The sequence below is a fragment of the Notamacropus eugenii genome, chromosome 6 (assembly GCF_028372415.1).
Source record: "Notamacropus eugenii isolate mMacEug1 chromosome 6, mMacEug1.pri_v2, whole genome shotgun sequence".
Taxonomy (NCBI): Eukaryota; Metazoa; Chordata; class Mammalia; order Diprotodontia; family Macropodidae; genus Notamacropus; species Notamacropus eugenii.
The window spans coordinates 44,822,924-44,840,552 of NC_092877.1; the positions used below are offsets into that span (position 1 = coordinate 44,822,924).

The 17,629-nt window shown below is 47.4% G+C and overlaps 1 protein-coding gene across 1 annotated transcript; it reads right to left on the bottom strand.

The window, feature by feature from the left end:
- Positions 1 to 1,270: 1,270 nt before the first annotated feature.
- On the bottom strand, positions 1,271 to 3,260 carry TMEM271 (transmembrane protein 271). Its single transcript, XM_072622320.1, has one exon. It carries the CDS (start codon positions 3,258 to 3,260, stop codon positions 2,028 to 2,030), a length of 1,233 nt encoding a protein of 410 aa, XP_072478421.1. The 3' UTR covers positions 1,271 to 2,027.
- Positions 3,261 to 17,629: the final 14,369 nt, after the last annotated feature.

Sequence of the window (17,629 nt, forward strand, 5' to 3'; positions counted from 1 at the left end):
CTTCAATATCCATTCATTTTAAATATTTTTTTAAATTAAAAGTAAACTCCATGCACCACAAAACATAAAATCCCCAACTCCTTTCCCTTTGCTTGCTTAATGTAAATTGCTGCTATTAGCATTGTGGCCATGAGGTCCCAAATGAGGATTCATATTTTCTTTTTCTTTCCTCTGCCATCCTAGCTATGAGTCTGCCCATTAGCATGGAGGACTGGGGATTAAGCATTCTCTTTGGGGACTAGAGTTAAGACCCCTATGGATACATAGGACTTTGAGCCAGAAAGGACCTTAGGAATCATCTAGTCTATTCATTTTACAAATGAGGAAACTGAGGCCCAGGTAGGTGAAGTGACTTGCCCAAGGTCACCCAGGTAGTAAGTAGCAGATCTCTGATGAGAGCCCAGGTCCTCTGACTTCAGGTACTTTGATTCCAAATCTGGTGCTCTTGCCATACTATCCTGATTCAGGTCAGATAATGCTTCCTCCAACATCACATAGCTCATATGATATCAGTCTGATGTGATAGGGCTTGTCTTTAAGGCCATTAGCCCTGTCTTAGCACACCAATCTCATAGAGGGGTCCTGTGATATTTTATCTGGTGGCAAGATTAGAATACTAGAGTTTTCTGCCAACATGTTCTCTTAGAATTCATATGTGTGTGTCTGCCTGTATGTATATTGACATGTCATTTGTAATATACATACACATACATTTACATATATATCCTGTTCACTTAAGATTATGAACTTCACAGCAATTAAGGCTATTTAAGGGGTATATTTTAAATCAAGTGCTGTAATATTCAAGACGGTCTTTACAAGAAAGACTGTGACTGCAATTGTCTAAAATAGGATTGAATTGTTCATCTGTGTTAACCAAAAATAAGCTCTGCGTTGCAGTAAAAAACCCAGAACTGGCTTCCAAAAGAGGAATGTATGGGACCTCGTGTCAGTGTCTACACACACAGACACACACACACACACACACAACAGTCAACTTGAAAAAGAAAAAGAAAAGAAAAGATAGGCTGGATTCAGGCAAATAACCCACTGAACAGACCTGCTTGATGACTTTCACAATAATGCATTTCTGACTGAATCCCACCTTCTTTTCCTAAACCGTTTTGTGCGTAGATAGCCTTTGACTCTCTTTTAATTGGAATTCTCCAATAGCATTTCATTTTTTTTAAGTAAGGAAACCCCTGCTATTAAATTGCAATAAATTTACCAAACATTTTCACCATTCACTGGAAAGCTTTTACAGTAAGAAATTTGTCAACAAAAGCAGGCACATTCGTGTACAAAAAAAAAATGTCGTTCTTCATTTTTCTTTTCTTTTATCTTGGAAAGTGCAGGTTGGCTTGTGTATCTACCTCCCAACAACCAAAGTGTAACTCACGGCACTCTGGGGTGAGGGTACAGCCAAGTCACACAGCAGGCTCCCTCTCTTCCTTTCCCCAGCGGAGGGTCCGACGCTTCTGGAGGCTGCTTCTAGTTCCCCCTACCTCTACCTTGCTCTTGGCCCTCGGGTAGCTCTGCGCTGCTGCCGGGGCTTCCCTTGACCAAAACGATTCGCCAAAGAGAAATGTGGCTGGATGAACCAACCTATAAACATTTATTGTAAACTTTAAAACGGAATCCGGATATCGAACAGACACAGAGGAGAGGAGGGAAGTCCCCAGACATAAAAATTGAATACAAATGTACTCCCTTCTTGGTGCCCATCCCAGACATCCAATTCCACAGGAGTGGCCAGCAGCCATAGCCTCTGCTCCCGACAGCGGGACGAGTCTAGGAGCCGGAGAAGGGACGGGCAGAGGCTGGCGCCTGGGGTCCCGCGCCCCGGGACCCCCGGGAGATGCCAAGCCGGAGAGAAGCTGGTCTCGCTCTCTCCTAGGGGCGGAGGCAGTGGCCCGCTACGCCCCTTCCCCCCCAGCCTGCCCACCTTCCGATGAACAAAACGCTTCGCCGGCACGGATTTGGGCTTGAGGCGGCCAGCCCCTGGGGTGGGCTGCGGGGAGCGTGCCTCAGCTGACCCTTCCCGGTTCCCGGGGATAGACGTCCTCGTGGGGAGGCCGGCAGCAGTAGGGGTAGGAGACTTGGAGCTCCGGGTCTGAGGGCGAGTAGCCGGGCAGCTCCACCGAGGGGTGTCCCCCGCAGCGCACCTCCACGCCCGCTTCGTCCAACGCGTGGAAGACGCCCACGTTGATGTAGGAGACGGCGTGGCGCGCACCGGGGAAGGGGCCGCCGCCGCAGCCGCCGCCGCAGCCGCCGCCGCCGAGGCCCGGGGAGGGGAGGTCGGCCTCGTCCGGGGAGAAGAGCGAGCCCTCGCTGGGCCGCTGCAGCAGCCGCCGCCCGCCGCGCTTGCCTCGCCGGCCCCGCCGCTGCTGCCGGGACGCGGGCGCGTGTTGGCGGGAGCCCGGGCCGCCGCGGGGCCGTCCGCCCCGGCCGCCCCTCCGCCGGCCCCGCCGCCCCCGTCGCGCCTGCGACGACTTGTAGTTCTTGACGAGGAGCAGGTTGACCAAACCCAGCAGGCATTCGAGGGAGTTGAAGACGGTGGAGATGACGAGGCCGCGCTGGTAGTCCTTCAGCTTCTCGCATTGGGCCGACGCGGAGCTGTCCAGGGTGCTGCGGACGCGAGCGGGGGCCGGGGCCAGGGCCGGGGCCGGGGCCGGAGCCGGGGCCAGTGCTGCCGCCGGGGCATTCTCGGAGCTGTCCAGGGGGCTGCGGGCTCGCGCGGGGGCCGCGGCCGGAGCGGGGGCGAGCGCCCGCGGCTTCACACAGTAGTGCGAGTATTTACGCTCCACCAGGGACACGGTGTCGCCGTCGATCACAGCTCCGGCGAAGGCGCTCAAGACCCCGAGCATAAAGACCAAGACTCCGAGCAGGAGGAAGTTCTGGCTGCCGGGGATGGCGGCGGCAGCCCGGGCTTCGGCCGCTCCGCTCTCAGGCTCGGCCTCCGGGCCCCCTAGCGCGCCCGGCACAGCCCCGGGCCCGGCCCCGGCGCCCGGCACCGCCCCCGCGGGGCTCTCGTCCCTGGGCCGGCAGCAGAGCAGGGCGGAGCCGAGCAGAGACAGGCCGGCGGCCAGCAGCAGCCCCGAGTAGAAGGCGCCGGCGGCGGTGCCCAGGCGGAAGGGCTCCCCGCGGAGCTCGGAGCCCAGAGAAAAGCACTTGAGCCCCACGGCGGCGGCGCTGAGCGCGCAGGCGAGCAGAAGGCCGGAGGAGAGCGCGGCGCAGGCTCCGCGGACGCTCCACTTCATCGTCCGCGCCCGTGCCCGCGCCCGCGCCCGCGCCCGCGCCCCCGCCGGCCCACACCCCGCGCGGCTGCTGCCCCGGGCGCCGCCGCTGCCGCCGCCTCCCTCCGCCTCCCCCGCCTCCTCCCGGCGCGGTGCGGCCGGACCGCCTGCCGGCTCCTCATCCTCCCGCGTCCTCCCGGCCCAGTACCGCGGCCGCCGCCGGGGACCCCATCCTCCTCCTCCTCCCGCCGCCGCCGCCGCCGCCGCCGCCTCCCCGCACGGCAGCCGCCGCAGCCAGGCTCAGGGAGACCGACGCGGCGGCGCCGAACGCAGAGAGCTCCCCCCACCCCCCAGCACCCCCTCCCCCCGAAACTCCCCCAGTGACGGGGCCGCCCACGGCTCCTCGTCTGCCCGGCTCTGGCAGGGAGCCCTGACTCCTGGCACCCAAGCCCCTCGCTCCCCCGAGCCCCATCCCAACACCTGCACCCCCCACGCCCCCAGTCCGCTCTCCACTGACTCCCGGAGCCCCCATCCCCGATCCCAGGGCGTCGTTTTCCCCATCCCTATTGCCCCGGCCACCCCGACCCTGCGCCTATCTCCAACCCCCCAGCCCTCAACCTCCACCCTCACCTTTACCTCTCACCTCCACCCCCTCACCACCACGCTTGGGAGGAGATGGCTGAAATTGAGCCCCTCCCGTCCCACGGCCTCAGGACGAGGGGGTAGAACTTGTCCCCAAGCCCAGAGAACGAAGGGGTGGTCTCCTGGGATTACTATTCCTGGAGCTCGGGGGCCTCCCTGATACCCCGCCCCCTCCAGGGAGCTGGAGCCAAAGGAGGAGCAGGAGCGGGGAGACCGCTTGGGTCCGCTAGTAGGTTGGGGTGGCATAGCCTGTTCGAAGGGAAAGTTATTTTGATACAAACGAGGAGGTGTTCGTCTTGGAACAGGACCATGGATCCGTGTTCCTGGCTTAAGCCGGTATATCAGAAGGAAAACTGATAGATGGATGTGAATTAATGGGAAATTGCTGTTTTAACTCAACTAAAAAGGACATTTCTTTGTGAGGCAAGTTATTTCTTTCGACTTAATGGCATCTTTGAGACCCAAAGAGACAGATCAGGGCTTGAGATTGAAAGGGAAGAGCTGCAGAGTCCCTAGCCCTTGAGATTTCTTGGTCTTTTCTGGGCACTTGGCACAACCAAAATAAGTCAATATGCTCTACTCAGGCTAGAGGGAGGAGCAGAAAGAGATGAGGATGCTCAGAACCAACAAGGAAATGTCTTGAGATAATTGGAATGGTCCACTCTGCCCTCAGAAGTAATACCGATGTCAGGGAGGATATTTTACGTGACACCCACACAAAAACAACACTGCCAATCCTTGAGAGGTTCTTTTTGCAAGCTGACATTGAGCCCCAAACAGGACAAAAACTCAGTGAAATGTGGCCATCCACAGGGACAAAATGAATGGAAAAACCCTATTGCCTGGTTTATGACAAGCAACCATATGTAGATATAATCTATCAGTATGTACATTTTGGGCAGGCACTGCGTATGGACTATGAGTTGGCCTCATAATTGAATGAGAAGAAGGGAATCAGGCTAAATTACCTTTGGAAAATGAGTGTTTTAATGATTACTTGCCTCTAAAGGCTGCAAGTCTCTCTCTCTCTCTCTCTCTCTCTCTCTCTCTCTCTCTCTCTCTCTCTCTCTCTCTCTCTCTCTCCTCTCTCTCTTTCTCTCTCTCTCTCAACAGTATTACAGTAGTCTCCCAAAGATACTCTATGACTGTAAATTATGCAACACTATCATCTCAGAAGAATCAAATTTGTAGGTGTGCCAAGAGGCAATGAAAAGCCCTTCAAGGATGTAAGAAATTTGCCCCATATTAGCAAGAATGAATTGTGCAGAAGCAGCATAAAACATACTCATCATTAAGGACATGTAAGATCAGAAAAGGATGTGGGTTGACCATGTTGCAACAGTAAAAGATATAATAGATGCTGAGCTTCAACGTTGCATTAGTCTTCACAAGGTCTCCTGCCACTTGAGTAGAAACTTAATGGGGGGGGGGGAGGGTATGGAAAGTCATTGATAAAGGAGTCAGGATGAAAAGGCATAAAGGGATTGTGGTCTGTGCCAATAGAAGGAGATCCCAGATCCATTGAGGTATGGAAGTGTTATTATATTGAAAATATGTCATAATCTAATAATATGTGTCATGTATAATATATACCATAATGTTCAGCTTGTGATTTAATCACTGTAGAGTTTATTGCTCTATTTCTAGCTCAGGAAATAGGAGGAGTAAAGCACCAAAAAAAGTGATGAGTGGGAAAAAAATCATGAAGTTTGGGGAGAAAGGGGCTGGAAAGAAGACATGTAGGAATCTCAGCCCTCACTCAGAAAAGACCTGGGAAAATCCCTATGGCACTCCAAGCAGTCAAGGTCATTTCCAGGGAGGGTATGTTTGGCACACTTAAGGTGCTCACGTGCTCATCCAGATATGGGGTATGTAGATCCTTCTGCCTGCAGTTATGAGGATTATAAAACCACACATGGAGTTGCATTTAGTAGTCTCCTCTGTATTTTATAGGAGGACAGGATCCCAAGATCCTGAACGAATATGGCTTCTACCCTTTTCCTGGATATTGATGAAGTTTGGTCAGAAGGTTATCCCTACAGTGTGAACTTGCAGAATTCACTCTATTTTCTGCAGAGGCCATGGATGTGAATTCTGCAGATAAAACTCATCTTATTCAGAACTTCCTTAGTCTCTTATGAAAAATGATGAAGCATTGGGAATTTGGAAATCAAAGAAATCAAAATTTCTTCCACGCTGTAGTTTATATATTTTAAAAGGAAAAAGTCCGAGGCAACCGTGTGTCATATGACACCCTTGTCATGCACAATCACACTCATGTACTCTCTCATGCACACACTCACAAATGCAGATTTCCCACTCATGTCCGCTGCACTGACAAATAATGTCACACACACACATACATGTTCACACACATTCTTACACCCAAGCATACACTCATGCTTATATTCTCCTATACACATACTCACAAGTAGAATCACTCCCATACATATTCACATGCATTCATCCACTTAAGCACACACACATTCAAACTCACACAGTTGCCATGCGCTAGCTAGCTCTTAGTGATTATTCTGTTTCCGGGGAAACAGCTCCACAAGGAGCAGCAAACGGGGGCTGAGAAAGTGTCTTCCCAGTTGTTTCCCACAGAGACTACTGTTCACATTGATTGAGGCTGGGGGAAGGTAGGGGATTCAACCCTGTATAGGATGAGAAAGGCAGAAAGTGCTTCTTGACCCTGGCCCTCCCAACCTCCACCCCCTCTCTGGGCTAAGTCTCTGTCAATTGATGGGGAATTATGTGGGAGTGTACCTGGCCCTGTTTTTGGAAGACCAAGCCAAGTCCCTCCCTCCACACCATCTTAAGGACCCCTAAGGATACTCATCTGCCTTAGGCCCCACTTCTGCAAGCCCTGAAAAGTTGCATTAGAGCCTCTAGTCTTGTCTGTCAGGCAGTCACAGGGCATAATTTCAGGGCCTTCCAAAGGATCTCCCAGCTGGACCAAATCCCTCCTAACTCCAGGAGCTAGAATTCCATCTTCCTGGAGTCAGGATTGCTTTTTCAGTCAGAGCATGAACTGAGAAAACAAGTTCCCTGGGGAGGGAGATGCTGTGAGGAGCCAGTGTCAAAGCTTGACCTGAGAATAGGTGAGTGTTGGATTCCAGGAGCTGGACCATCTATGTCTGGGCACTGGGGAAGTGGAGATTGGCACTCCTCCCAGGGGCCCAGCAGGAGGGGGTTTCTATCAGTTGGTTTCTGCTCCCAAGGAAGGCATTTGTCTGAATGTCAATTCTATTTAACCTCTCTGAGGAATTCCCGCAAGAAAGTCCACTCCAGTGACTCCCCTGTGCCCTCAGTTGAGACAAGGCCTGGAGAGCCTTATCGAGGGCCTTCATCTCCCTGCCTTCCATTAGGGCCTAGTACAGTTGCAACTGTTTGTCTCGGCACAAGGGTCCCTAGAACAGAATGGAGGTGGTGATGCTTTATGGTCTCAACTCTTGCTGTTCTGAATCTCCCACACAGCCTGCAGTGAGCTCTGAGGGCAGCCCTCAGGTTCTGCCCTAAAACCATTGCAACAGCAAAATCACTCCTTACTTTAGACTAGAATGACAACATTAATCTTCACCCTCTCAATTAATCTTTGAATGGTAGCATGATAAACATCAAAACCTTCACATAGCACGGTATCCCTGTATTAGACATGAGTGCAGAGTTTTCCCTTTCCCTTCCCAGTGTATCTTTTTGGGGGGAGGGGAGGCAAATATTCAAGCTAGCTGACATACACTGCCTGGAGGTTTCTTCAACATATTGACTTCCTCACAGAGGGTCAGTACAGTCTGCTGTTTGCCATTGCCTCTTTCGGCCAGTATTTCTGATTTCTGTCCACCCATACCCAGCAGCTGGGCAGCTGGGTGGCACAGTGAATAGAGTGCTGGGTATGGAGTCTGGAACACTCATCTTTGTGAGTTCAAATACAGCCTCAGATACTTCCTACCTGTGTGACCCTGGGAAAGTCACTTAAATCTATTTGGGGCAACTAGGTGGTGCAGTGGATAGAGCACCAGTGCAGGAGTCAGGAGGACCTGTGTTCAAATCTCATCTCAGACACTTGACACTCACTAGCTGGGTGACCTTGGGCAAGTCACTTAATCCCAATTGCCTCATCCTGGGTCATCTCCAGTTATCCTGATGAATATCTGGTCACTGGATTCAGATGGCTCTGGAGGAGAAGTGAGGCTGGTGACCTGCACAGCCCTCCCTCACTCAAAACAAAGTCAACTGCCAGTCATGTCATCATTTCTCTGATGGCATGGTCTTCTTCAGCAATGAAGGACTAATAAACACACCCATACCCAAATCAGGCTGGCTTTGGGGCTTCCCCCTTCCCTATCTTGCCTTCCCATTGTTGGATTTTTATAATCCACTTCTGGATAATTGCATTCCATTACTGACAGATGCACAGCAAGCCGTAATAATAATAACTCATAATTTATAATTCATACTCCTAGAGCCCGTTAAGGCTTACAGAGCACTTTCCTCCCCCTAAGAGTCATGTAAAGTAGATAGATTAAGAATTCATCTCCCTTTATAGATGATTAGCCTGAGCCTCAGACAGGTTAAGTGATTCACCTGGGGTCATACAGCTAGTCTGTTTCAGAGCTAGGATTCGAACCCAGCTCTCCTGGCTCCAGATCAGATGCTCTTTAACATACCACTTCTCTCCTTGTATTTTAAGCCAGACCCAGTTCATGTTGGAAGGTCCCCATATGCTTGATATGGAGGTGTAGGAGGCTCTCAGCAGGAAAAGAGGGCTTAGACAAGAGATGAATTTTTGCAACATCAGAATTTTGCAGAGGCTGCAGTCCAGGAGGCAATCATTGGACTAAAGGATTTCTAAGTCATTTCTCCTCCCTAACCTCAGTTTCTTCAACTATGTAATGACGGGGCGGGGTAGGGGTGGGAGGCAAAATGATCTCTAAGGACCCTTTCAGCTCTCATGTTCTCTTTTCTAAGTCAGTTACTTCTGGGAGTAGTGCCAGAGTATTTGGACAATGTTAGTGAAGGTATCTGTGAGCCTGAGTTCAGGAAGGGGGCAGAAATATGGCTGTGGGAGGTATGATTGGCAGGGCACACACACTCTAGAGGGAGGGGAATTCATGTGACTGATTGCAGGTGATCATGGCTATCTCTACGTCACCATTCTCAGCAAAGGACCTCTGACTTACAGGGGCTGCTCCCTGTTGTGAGGACAAGATCTCTCCTTAAATACAAGAACTTTGATTATCAGGCCTGAGAATCCAGAATGTGCTCCTGGACACTGGACTGGAATTCCAGTGGCATTGTATAAAATACAATTACTGTCACTCCCCGTAACCAACAGCTTTGCCTTCTGACGCCCACAGTCTTGTCACCTTTCTTTGTTACCTCCTGGCAGCCCTACTGACCACTGCTCTGACGTTTATGCTCTTGGTTCAGCTGAGCCAGGATATGCTTGATATATTATTATAGTATTCATACAGTGCAGAGGGATAGATCAGGGGAGCCTGATTAACTTAATGAAACTATTGTTTGGGACTTTGTATCACCCAGTGCCAGGTACCCATGCCCATTAATACTGGAAGAGAAGGTTGAGGCCACCTCCTGTGCCTGGACTCTTGCTGACCCATTGACAGCAACATGAGAAAAAATTATTAAGTGTGATTGATTCGGGCAATCTTAGTTTGAGTGTCACTCCCCCTCCTCTTTCTATTGGTTCTATAAAAGAGAGCAGAGAGTCTTTTTTTTTTTTAAAGCAAATTTTCTAAATTTTCTTTTTTTTTTATTATTTTTTATTTTTTAATGTTTAACAATCACTCCCATACAATTGCGATTTTATCCCCCCCACCTACCCCCCACTACCCCCCTCCCTCCCCACGGCTGCATACAATTCTGTATAGATTCTACATATACTTTCCTATTGAGTATATTTTCACTATAGTCATGCTATGTAGTCAGACTAAGATGAATGAAAGAAATCATATAACAAATCAGAACATGATACACAAACACATACACATACACAGACATGATCTGCTACATTATGTGAGTGGCCATATTTCTCTCTCTGAGTGTGGAAGGCTTTTGCCTTGAGAACCACCATTGGGATTTTTTTTTTTTGTAAGAAGTTCTTGTGTTATTACAAAATTCCAAGTCTACCAGAAAAAACTCTCACACACTGTGGTCGTTGCTGTGCATAAAGTTCTCCTGGTTCTGCTCCTTTCACTCAGCATCAGGTCATATAAGTCCTTCCAGGCCTCTCTGAAGTCTTCTTGTTCATCATTTCTTATGGCACAATAGTACTCCATTACATTCATATACCACAATTTATTCAGCCATTCCCCAATTGATGGACATCCCCTTGACTTCCAGTTTTTGGCAACTAATAGAGTGCTGCTATAAATATTTTTGTACATGTGGGACCCTTTCCCATTTTTTTGATCTCTTGGGGATACAGTCCTAGTAGCGATATTGCTGAGTCAAAGGGTATGCACATTTTTGTAGCCCTTTGGGCATAGTTCCAAATTGCTCTCCAGAATGGTTGGATGCGCTCTCAGCTCCACCAACAATGAATTAGTGTTCCAACTCTCCCACATCCTCTCCAGCATTTATCATTTTCTTGTTCTGTCATGTTTGCCAATCTTATAGGTGTGATGTGGTACCTCAGAGTTGTTTTGATTTGCATCTCTCTAACCAATAGTGATTTAGAGCATTTTTTCATATGCTTATAGATAGCTTTAATTTCTTCCTCGAGCAGAGAGTCTTTTGTGTGAGATTAGAGCTAAGAGTTGACCTAGCTTCTGGGGGGAATATGGGAAGTCCTTGTATCCAGAACAGATTCCCCCAGGAAGTCACTATTGGTAGTTGAGGCAGGAACAGTCATTGGCAACTGCAAGAGGTAGTGCTGGTGGTTGTTCAGCTGTGTCCAGCTCTTCGTGACTCCATTTAGTGTTTTCTTGGCAAAGACATTGAAGTGGTTTGCCATTTCTTTCTCCAGCTCATATTACAGATAAGGAAACTGTGGCAAACAAGGTTAAGTGATTTGCTCAGGGTCACACTGCTAGTAAGTGTCTGAGGCCAGATTTGAAACTGAGTCTTACTGACTCCAGGCTGGGCACTCTATCCACTGCTCCACCTAGCTGCCCAAGTGGTAATGGTAGATTTCAAGAGGTAGTGGTACATCCCCTCAAATAAATGGCTTCAAGAAAAGATGGAGTAACATGACTCATCTCTTGGATAGAGAAGTGAGGATTTCTTGAACAATCCTGAGACTCTGGGCACTTGAAGAGCTTACTCCTTTAGAGGAACAAAAACACGGGAGAGTTTGGACAACTTCAGTCTATTTGAAAGGAGGGGATCCTGGGACCCTGCCTTCTAGAGGGAAAAGAAGGTATATCTGGGCCGTACTAGCCTCTTTGAAGGAAGGGGGTTGAGAACAAGATCCTAGAGGCAGGAAGGGATTGAGGCCACAGTATTAAGGAGCAAAAACATTAACTTCATTCTCTGCTGCTCCTGTGAGCTGTTAGGAAGGCAGAGATGAAATAGGGTGTTTCAGATCCCTTATCGTTACTCACACAGTCATCACCTTAGCTCATCTCATCTTGCCTCAATTATCGTGACACTCTCTTAATTGGTCTCATGACTTCACATCTCTCCTCAGTCCAGTTCATCCCACACACTGCTACCAAAGTGATTTTCCTTAAGTACAGATTTGACCATGTGACTTCCCTACTCAACACCAGTGGCCTCTGGAGTAAAACGCAAACTCTTCTGTTGGTCTTTTAAGGCCCTGTCAACTTTGCCTCACCTCTATTTCCAACTTCATTCACTATCCCTACTCTGTCACTTCAGTCTCTCACTGTCTGCTGGCTCCTTCCCTATTGCCTACACATATATTCGCGTGTCCACCATCCTCAAAACCCCTCCCTTGATCCTTCCATCCCCACTAATTATTCTTCTATTCCTCCCCCCCCCCCCCCCCCCCCCCCCCCCCCGCCGTCTGCCTTTTGTGGCTAACCCCCTTGAAAAGGTCATTTACAATAGGTGCTTTCACTTTCCCTCCTCTTGTTCTCTTATTAACACCTAACAATCTGGCTTCTGACCTCATCATTCCACTGAAACTGCTCTTTCTAAAATAACCGATGATCTCTTAATTGCCAAATCCAAAGGTCTTTCCTCAATCCTCATTCTCCTTAATCTTTCTGCAGCCTTTGACACTGTGGATCACTGTCTTCTCTATTTTCAGAATACCTTTCCTGGATCTCTTCTATCTATCAGACAGCTTCCTCTTAGTATCCTTTGCTGCATCCTTCTCCAGATCACACCCTCTGTTCATAGGTGTCCCTCAGGGTTCTGTTGTGGGCCCCCTTCTCCTCTCCCTCTATGCTGCTTCATTTGGTGATCTCATCGGCTCCCATGAATTTAATTGCCATCTCTCTGCTGATGATTCTCACATCTATCTATTCTGCCTTAACCTTTCTGCCGGTCTCCAACCTCACATTTACAAACTACCTTTCAGACATCTTAAACTCAATGTGTCCAGAAGCAAGCTCATTATTTTTCTCCCTAAGCTCTTCCCCTCCTAATTTCCCTATTACTATAGAGAGCAACACCATCCTCCTGGTCCCTCAGGCTCACAATCTAGGAGTCCTCCTGGATTCCTCACTATCTCTCACTTCCCATATCCAAGCTGTTTTCAAGGTTGGTCAATTTTACCTTTGCAACATCTCTCCAACCCCTCCTCTCCTCTGATGCTGCCACCACTTTAGTGCACTTCATTATCTCATGCCTGGACCATTGCTGGTGGGTCTGTCTGCCTCAAGTCTCTCCCTGCTCCACTCCATCCTCCTTTCAGCCACCAAACTGATTTTCCTAAAGTACAGGTCCAACCGAGTCACCCTTATCCCCCCTGCCCCAACTCACTAAATTCCAGTGGCTTCCTATCCTGTCTGTGATCAAACTCAAAACCCTCTGTTATTCAAAGTTGTACACAACCTATGCCCTCCCTGCCCCCCTCTACCTTTCTAGTCTTCTTTGGGTGGGGTTACTCCCCATCATTGTCTCTTCAGTTCAGTGACATGGGCCTCCTCACCATTCCGAAAACAAGACACTGGATACTCTCTGTCCTTGTCTCTGCCTACTGACCTCTCTGACTTCCTTTAAGTCCCAATTAAAATCCCATCTTCTCCAGGAAGCCTTTCCCAGTCTCTCCCTCTGTTAATTATTTCCTATTGATCTTGTACTGAGCTTTTTTGCCCATATTTGTTGTTTCCTGCATTAGACTGTGAGTTCCTCATGGTCAGGGACTGTCTTTGGCCTCTTTTTGTATCTGTAGTGCTTAGCACAATGCCTGGCACAGAGTAGTCATTTAATAAGTGTTTATTAACTGACTGGCTGCCTCTGTGGGATCCAGTCAAACCAGGCTTTTCTTGCTCTTCATACACCTTGTTCTGTCTCCCTTCTCCTTGCCCTTGTACTGGCTCTGCCCATGTCTACAATAAACTTGCTCCACACCTTCACCTTATAAAATTCCTCTCCTCCTCCAAGACTCAGTTTAAGCAGCATCTTCTGCAATTTTTCCTGGTCCCTTCAAGTATTAGCACTGTCCCTTTCAAGCTGTCCGGTGTTTTTGTTGTTCAGTTGCTTCCATCATATCCAAACCCCATTTGGGGTTTCCATGGCAAAGATACTGGAGTGGTCTGCTGTTTCCTTTTGTAGCTCCTTTTACAGATGAGGAAATGGAGGCAAACAGGGTTAAAGTCTTTGCCCAGAAGTCTCAGAATGAGTGAATGTCTGAGGCCAGATTTGAACCCATGAAGGGGTTATCTTCCTGACTCCAGACCCCGCACTCTATCCACTTTGCCAGCTAGCTGTCCCATCGAATGTTTACCGACTTGGTATTCATTTCTTTTTATCTGCTTTGTGGAAAGGTATCGTTTCATTTATTGTATTTGAATCTGTAGCACTGAGCACAAGGTCCATTACACAGTAGGCCTAGTAGCTTAAGAGACGCTTATTAATTGATAGATCTCCAGCAATACTGAGTTCATTGTTTCTTTTGCAGGGAACCCTAACTGAACACTTAGCACATTATCTGGCATATGGTACATGTTTAATAAATACTTTTGGACTGACTGGCTGACTAACCATTAGGGTAATTCCTATAAGAGTGAAAGTCTTACAGTGTCCTTGGGGTGAGTATGGGACTCACTGAAAGGGAAAGGGAGAGGAGAATCATGTCAAATTTGAGCTCCTATGAGACTTTGGGATGCTTTGCTTTTTTGTGGAGTGAAATAAAGAATCCCACTGCCCTTCCTAGAATCCTAGGGGTAGGGGGACAATATGTAGCCAGCCCTAGAATCCTGAGGAGGGAGACCTAGCCCTCTCCTCTAGGGATCCTACTTGTCACTGCCAGTGGGAGTTGGGACAAGGAACCCCTGCCTATCTACAGGTTACATTGGGTATAGATTGTACTTAGCCTCTGATGACAAGAGTTCATTCATCTTCTTTCTTCAGTTAAATTTAAAAATTACAGAATTCAGAGTAAAGTCCTTGATGTTAAAGGCTGCAAAGGTGAATAAGATGGGTTCCTACCCTCAAGGAGTCTAGTAGGGGAGATCAAACATTTAAGATTCCTGCATGGGATCATTTCCTTGCAGAACAAAGTTGCCATGTGATCCTTAGGTGGTGAAATGAGTGATTGACTAAGAGACAGAAGGGCCTGAGTTTGAATCCTGCCTCAGTTACTAGCTGAGTGACCTTAAGCATTGTCTTAGCTTTAGTTTTTCCATCTGTAAAATGGGGATGACAATAAAATAACATCAACACACTAATCTCATAGGGTTGTTGCAAGGATTAAGATACTATACAATGCTGTCTATTATCATATCCCAAAGTATTTTCCCTAACAATTCCTGAAATCCTACCATTAAAGTCTTATTTTTTGAGTTCCTACAATCTAATTTTTTCCCCTATTACTCCACTGAAACCACTTGATGATGATGATGATAGCTAGTATTTATACATACACACACACACAATATAAGTAATAGGCTCTAAGCTGAGGTTTATGGATATTATCTCATTTTTCAGTCCCTCAGTAGTTTTTGACCATGTTCGCTCCTTTCTCCTGGATACTCTTTTCTTCCTCTTGGTTTTTATAACATGACTTTCACCTGGTTGTCTTCCTGACCGGCCATTCTTCGATCTCTTTTGCTGTATCATCCTCCATCCTTGCTATACATGCATATTCCTTAAGACTCTGTCCCAGGAGCGGATGGCAGTATGTTGTGCAGGCCTGCTCTATCCTCAACCCTCCACTCTTCCCTCTCCACATTCTTTCTTGGCAACTTTGTCCATTGCCATGGGTTCAGTTTTCATCTCCATGAATGTGCACCATGTCTATATATCTAACTCCAATTTCTCTCCTAAAGCACATTACTCACTTGATATAGTCACCTAACTGTTTCATCTATATCTCAAGCACAGCTTGTCCCAAACAAAACTCATTATCTGCTCCTGCCTAAAACTTGCCCTTCCTACCAAATTCTCTATTTCTTTTGGATCTACCACCATTCTTCCAGTCATCGTTGTTTACAGCTTTGGAGTTATCCTTCACTCTTTCCTCTCCCTCTCCCTCTTTCCAACATCAGATCGGCTGACTAGCTTTGCTGATACAGTCTCCACAATTTTTGATATGTCCTCTCTTAAAACACCGCCATTACCTTCAATTTAGGCCTCTCTCATGGACAATTGCAATGACCTCCTCATTGGTCTCCCTGCTGCCAGTCTTCTTACGCTGGTCCATCCTCTACCCATCTGCCAAAATCTTCCCAAAGCAAAGTTCTGATTGTGTCAGTCTCCTGCTTAAAAAACAAACAACAACAAGAAAAAACTGCTTCTAACATGAACCACAACCATAGCTTTTAAGACCCTCTGCGATTTGTCACCTTCTCTCATGGTGTTCTTTGCCATGAACTTTATGCAGCAGACAAAAGACCCTACCAGCTATATGATGAATTCAATACTTGTCTCTTGCTTCTATCTCAAAAACCTAAATGTTTTTCAAGGTTCAGTTCAAATGCTGCCCCCTCCTTGTTAGTGTTCTTTCCCTTATTTACCTTACATTATCCTTATTGTAAAGTTTTTCTTCCTTCCTTTCTTCCTTCCTTGCTTGCTTTCTCAATCACGATTAAGTGACAACTAGTAAGTATCTGAGGCTGGATTTGAATTCATATCCCCCTGACTCCAGGGTCAGTGCTCTACTCACTGAGCCACCTAGCTGTCCCTACCCTAGAGTTTCCATAGGATGAAAGCCCCTTGAGGGCAGGTCATATTGTATTTTTGTCTTTGTAGTCCCAGAACCTGGTACAGTGCCTGGAACAGAGTAGATACTTAAACAATTGTTCACTGAATTAACTTAAGCACAATCCTTTTTAAACCCCTTCTTTAAAATGCATTCCCACCCCATCTTGTACAACTGAGCCTTCCTCCCATGCACTGACTTGCTGATAACTCCTTCAGTGAGATAGGTTATGGGCATGGCCTCTCCTCACCAAGGAGCGAGAGGGGAGAAGAGAATGACCCCATCTTAAAGTCTCGTTCAAGCAGCCAGAATCATTGTTCAGCCTTCTGGGTGGGTGGAACAGAAAATAGACAGCATGGCAGCCAATAGGAGCACACGATGGCCAAGAAGCTTGCATTACTCATGGTACTACGTGACTATGATAGATCTTGTGGTTTTTTATGAAAAATAATTACTACTACTAATAGTAATAATAATAAAAATAGTAAAATTATTGACAATTGATATTTGTATAGTACATCAAGGTTCACAGAGTATTTTCATGATAAATACTTAAAGGCTTAAAACTGAGAAAAGAAGAAATATCTAGGGTGGACTGATTCCTGGCACTATCCAAATTTACCATATTTTGTTCATTATCTCATCCTGTGAGGCTTGTTCAGTGGAAATCAAAGTCCCTTTATGCCAGAAGTGAGAATTCTCAGAACTCAGAGTAGAGAAAAGGTTCCTTGGAGGTGCAGAGACATGATATGGATAAGTAGGTCCTTGATGGTATCTAATGATTTTTCCAGATTTGACATGAAGTCCACAATCTTGGAATTTTCTTCCAATGTCCCTTATGTTTCTCTGCATTCACAAGCAGACTCGTAGAAAAACTATCTAGCCTTCGTTTCCTACCCCTGGCAATTTGACTTCTTTCCCCACCACTCAATGGTAATGGCTCCTTCCTACACCAGCAGTCATCTCTTTATTGCTAAAGTCAATAATAGCCTTTTCTCGTGTCTTATACTTCTTGACCTCTCTTCACCATTTGACCATGTTGAATACCTCCTCCTCATTGGGTTGTTATGGCACTGCTCTATTCTGGTTCTTTTTCTGTCAAAATGAGCAAATCCTTAATCTCCTCTGAAGAATGGTCAACCATGTTCTGTCCCTCTTTGTGGGCATTCTCCAGGGTTCTGTCTAGGATTTCATCCCTTTCTCTTCTGGCTCTTTCTCAGTGATCTCATCATTTCCCTTTGATCCAATAAACATCTCTACTCTGATGACTCCCAAATCTCTCTCTCTGTCTTTCTTGTGAGTTGCAGTCCTACATCTTTTCCACTTAGATATCCCACAGACATCTCAATCTTAACTTGTACAGAATACAACTCACTGTATTTCCTCCTAAACTCTCCCCTTCTTTCCTACTGTGGTTGGTGGCACCCCTATTCTTCCAGTAATCCAAGTT